We start from the raw sequence: 5,114 nt of genomic DNA, 5'->3' as shown, positions 1-5,114 counted from the left end.
TCTTCCTCACAGACTCGGGGTAATCTTCGTTGATGTAAATCTTGGTTCCCTTAAGCTTCTTGGCTTGCTGCAGAATGTTTGTCTTATCTTTGTCCTCCATCAACTTAACCATCACCCCCCTCGGTCCCCGATCAGAAAGTTTCCCGACTCTGTAAACCCCTTCCATCTCTATATCTTGATGAATTTGCAGTTTGTCCTTTAAAATCTCCTTCACCTTACACTCCGCTTCCGTCCAGCTTTCTCCAGCTGACTCCTTGATTCCCTCGAAGATCAGGTTTTTTTGCTTGGACTGCGCTTCCAATTGCTCCATTTTACACGTAATAGTTATTAGACTCTCTCAGGTTTTGTCGATGTCCTGAAAAGTGTCTTTGGCAATTTTTTCATGCCTCCCCACGTCCGCTTTAATCGCGTCCACATCTCGCTGGGTAAACTGCAAACTCGTTTTTATCTCCTGCATTTCTTTGGTCAAGTCGTCGAATCTCTTGTTATTTGTCTCCATAATTAGTTTCACAAAGCCTTGGAAACTCTCATGCTGTTGGCACATAAGCGCAATGAACATAAGCTTCTGCTGATTCATCATCTCAGCTACTTGCGTCGCTGAAATAATGGATATGATGTCAGATTTCAGAGGGAGGTTAGTTGCCACAAGTCTTTGTTTTTTCTCTTATGGTCATCATGTTTACATTTTAAAGGAAACCCACCAGGATTGTTGTACAGGGCTTTACTACTTTCCAAAGACAGATGTGTTATGAGCTTCAGCTGTTATTAAAAGCACACCAGGAGATACGGCTGCAAGGCGAGTTACCTGCAAATGCAATATTTTATTTTCTATAGCCTGTGTAGTGATTTTATTTGCACTTTCCAATCTGCCCTCACTAATGGTTCTTGCTCCTCCTTCATAACAGAGCTGCTTTAATAAACATATAACCTGGCTTTGATGACACAGTGGATGGGGCATTTAGCGTGACAGAGTACATTTCAGCCTTGGCTTTTGTCAGTCATGTCCCAGTCACATTAACACTGTACTACCAGTCATGTGCGTTCATTACCTCTCTCCCAAGAAGTTGCCAATGGCGGTCTTGTTCAGGCCTTCCTCTTTGTAAAGAAACTCGGCCACTGAATCTGCACGCCATTCAAGCAGGTCATTTTCGACCATGTAATGGATGCCCTGAAGCAGAAAAGATTGTTATGTTATGAGAGTTATGTCTCTATAAACAGTATTTGAAAACCAGGAGCATGCACATTAGGCTTTAAATAGAGAAGAATCTTGAAAGTTGAACTGATCAGTTGTTTTACCCCAGGTTTTATAGGTAATTGATGCCACAGAAGCCTTGTGGACAGTGTTGGCCAGTAGTTTAAACTCTTAAAAGTGTTTCTAACTCTTAGCCAGTTATATCAAACAAAAAGAAATCTTCTTCCACTGTCTGTTATCTCTCAGTCTCAGTGGCTGCTCAGAGCCAAATATAACCCTTCATTCTGAGTGCACACTCCTGCTAAATGGTTCTTCAAATCAATTCCACTTAAAGATGCCCTTCACCTGAAGAAGTCTTAAAGCTTCTCATCCACCCACTCAACCACGTCCTCAGGACTGAGTGCAGAGTGGTCACAGGCCAAGGGACTCGGTTTTAATCGGAGGACGCAAAGCAGAAAGGAAAGATGAAAAAGAAGTGGCACCTCTAACCCACTTCGGGGAACAGGACGTGGTTTTTCTCGCTATTGCTCATCTTCTGCATCAATGCCTTTGCACTGTTTTCACTTCTGCATATCACACACATCGCTCAAATCCACATCCACCGTGTATGAGGCTACTTTTGCTGTCATCTTGCTTTTGACCTTCAGAACAAAAGGAACTGAAGTGAGTGAAAGTAGTATGTCACCTACTGTACCTTTGCTATGACTCAGATGGACCAGAATAATTCTGTGCTTTCATATAAACATCTGAATTAAATGACACAATGTCAGAGGCAGAGAGGTGTCTGTGAAAGCTTGCATTTTGGTCAGGTGAGGCTGCACAAACCTTGTATGTAGCAAGTCATACTGAATTCTTCTAAACCATCAAATGGCAAGATGACCTGCCATTAAGACTTTCATTCAGAGTGAGACATCAGCTAATCCTTCAATTCCCTTTGTCTTGTTTAAATACACAAATGTACAACATCAACTCACCATTTTAGGGTCCATGTTGAATTTCTTTTTTCCACGCAAGAATCTCCTGTTCCTCATAACATTTTTACTACAAAAAGACAAAAAGGCAGCAATTTCACACAATCCCCTTCAGGAAAGGAGGTATAGATGATGGATGGATAGATGGATGGATAATCTGTGTTAAGTGTTTTAAAGGGAAATTGGTATTCTTTACATATGTTGGACTTTCTTTAGTATTAAATTTTGCAAACTTGCTGTCTCAACATCAAACTCAAAGCCTTCTCAAGTTAGCTCAAAATGGTATCAGAATAGTTATCATGCTAATTTTCTGTTACTAAAATAAACTCTTCTGAACATCTCACCATGATTAGTAAGGGTGTGTTTTATCAAGTGGTGAGTGTTTGGGGGTTTGGGCAGCTTTACTGAGAAACTGTGGTTGTCATGCAGCGTCTTACCACTGACACTATATTAACATCATTCTGAAAGCAAAGCAACAGAATATTCTGATGCATAGTTAGACAGCCACATTCACACAGTCCCAGAATGTCACATGACCATTTCCCCTTTCTCAGTGTGTGTAACTGGCCCACTTTGTTACAGTACATGGCCACACTGTCTCCTCCACAAATCTATAGACAGACTGTACAGTATGTCAGTAAGTGGGTTTCCATCCTAATTTACATCAAATTTAAGACAGATTCGGAGGAAATCTGCAACAGAAAATGCTAATGAATGTGTGTTTCCATTCAGTACCTACTTTGTGTGAAACAGCTGGTGGCACTATTTTTTTACTTAGTTGCCATGAAATAGTTAATGTTAACTAAAAGTGACAGATGATAGTTACTATTAGCTAATGTTAGCTAACAGTTGAAAAGGTTAATGTTAGCTAAGTGAACAGGCGATACAGTTTGATGCTGCAGAGGCAGCATCTAATAAAAGAATTATTTTTGACTTGTGACTCAAAAAAATGCAACAAAGGTGCATGATTGAGTATTATGTGTGGTGTGGGAGTCTAAATTGCATCAATGTCACTTAAATAAGAGGAAGGGGTTGTGCTGCCTCATAGGAGAGCTACTCTAAACATTTACTCATACTCACTTCTTCATCTCAGGGTTGTGGATTTCTGCCATGGTGTGACTGATCTCCAACCTCAGTTTCTGTGAGAGACATAAAGAGCATTGATGTTAGCTTTTGATCAAGGTTTGTTATTTCATTATAGAGTCCACCTCACAGACTCAATGGTACATGACTCAGGGCCTATTTTTCCACACTGTTATGAAATAACCTTCAAATCCTTTATTTCTCAGTTAAAAGTTAGTGAATGAAACACCTTTGTGAGCTGTGAAAAGCTCTGATGCTGCCATGGAGAAAAGTAATGAGGGGTTTTAATGTAAGACCTTGGAGGGATGTAGTCACCATAGTACCTGAATGTCATCCAGCAACTCAGTCTTGATGGTGTCACCCCGCCTCCTTTCTGTTGAGGGGAGTTTCAGTGGAGCTGTGCAACAACAAAGAGAATCAACTGGGGGACAGTTACAGTTCAGGACGGTAGCATAATGAAACAGTCAGTAGACATGCAGCCCTGTGCTGTCTTGACAACCTCCCTCACGCCTACGCACACTGTCACAGACACGCATACATCACAGCTTTATTCTTCACTGGTCAATATATGAGATAAGGAAATGAGCTGAAAATTGTTTACGCATATGAATCAGGATGATTTGGGGGGCATCAATTCATCTTTTTGTTTTGTCCTTAGCACAGTATTTAAGTTTTAGTGGTAGGTAAACAAATTATTGTGTTTCACAGGGTTCAAATGATGCAAAGGTTGAATAACAGCACTGTAAAGTGTGTGCTAAAAACATCCATATAAAAGCAAAGCACACAAAACAATATCAACATCAGCTTGAAACCAGTGAGTATTTAGGTGCCTTATTTGTCTTTAATTTTAATTTATATGCACATGCATATGCAGATTTGCAGTATGTGCTACTGCTGTCTATATAGGCATATATGTACTGTGACAAATCATTCATTATTGCTTTCTTAAAGACTGAAATCAAATCAGTCATTCAATTAGCATCATTTTAAGTCAGTTCAATAAACTAAACCTCACTAATGCTTTGACTCATCGTCTCACAGCAAACTTGGTATCGCTTTTCTTTATAACAGCAGCTTTCCATACTAATGTAAAGTATTAGTTAAAAGTTAATATAAGCATAGGCCTACCTCTCCCCCAGAGGAAACTGTCTTTCCTGCGTATGGCCATGTTGTTGATGGTGCAGAGCGACTGATCGGCTCTACAGGAAACAAGTGAGTGCCAGAGTGAAAAAAAGGGCCGGCGCTGCCATTCTGAGAGATGTGACACTGAAGAGACTCTGACTTCACTCAAAAGCGCTTCTTACATGTCTTATGACGTGCATAGGAAAATGTTGACATGCAGCTGTGTCACTGTGTCTGCCTGCATGTGTGTGTGTGTGTGTGTGTGTGTGTGTGTGTAGACATTTCATTAGAAAACAGAAATTTCATTCATACCCAACACTATTATTACCTCTACTATTGCAAAATCCAGTTCTTACAAAACTACAACTGGTGCTACTGCAGCACTAATCTCAGACTAACATCACAAAGTGTCATACAAAAAAAAATCTATGAAAAAAAAATACAATTGCACATGCACTCCAAGCAGAAAAACACTATACTAGTTGACTATTATTGCTGTTAATGTGTATGTGTACTGTTCATACTAATGTAGTTGGTTTAGGTGCACCTAATATTGAATGTGTTTTATATTGGCCTGCAACTAATGATTTTTTTTCACTATTAATTCATCTGCTGGTTTGACTGTTCAAAATGAATAAATGTACTTTCCACGACTGGCGCTATATCTTCACTGCAGGTACCAAATTACCATGTCATGAAATTCTGTCAGATGGGTCTTCTGCAGCAGGAAGGAAACACAGCCTGAA

General features: G+C 39.9%; 1 protein-coding gene across 1 annotated transcript in view; it reads right to left on the bottom strand.

The window, feature by feature from the left end:
* Positions 1–4,452, bottom strand: part of LOC109962816 (cytohesin-3-like) — a 10,692-nt gene extending 6,240 nt beyond the window's left edge. Inside the window, exons 1-5 of the mRNA XM_020604842.1 lie at positions 4,375–4,452; positions 3,570–3,643; positions 3,244–3,302; positions 2,167–2,233; positions 1,050–1,168 (exon numbers count right to left, since the gene is read on the bottom strand). Of these exons, the coding sequence (XP_020460498.1) occupies positions 1,050–1,168; positions 2,167–2,233; positions 3,244–3,302; positions 3,570–3,643; positions 4,375–4,414 (359 nt within the window). The 5' untranslated portion in view covers positions 4,415–4,452. The remainder of the gene's footprint in view (positions 1–1,049; positions 1,169–2,166; positions 2,234–3,243; positions 3,303–3,569; positions 3,644–4,374) is intronic.
* Between the last annotated feature and the right edge of the window lie 662 nt (positions 4,453–5,114).

The sequence above is a fragment of the Monopterus albus genome, unplaced genomic scaffold, assembly GCF_001952655.1.
Source record: "Monopterus albus unplaced genomic scaffold, M_albus_1.0 scaffold68.1, whole genome shotgun sequence".
NCBI classification, from domain to species: Eukaryota; Metazoa; Chordata; class Actinopteri; order Synbranchiformes; family Synbranchidae; genus Monopterus; species Monopterus albus.
This window is presented reverse-complemented; position numbering and strand designations above follow the sequence as displayed.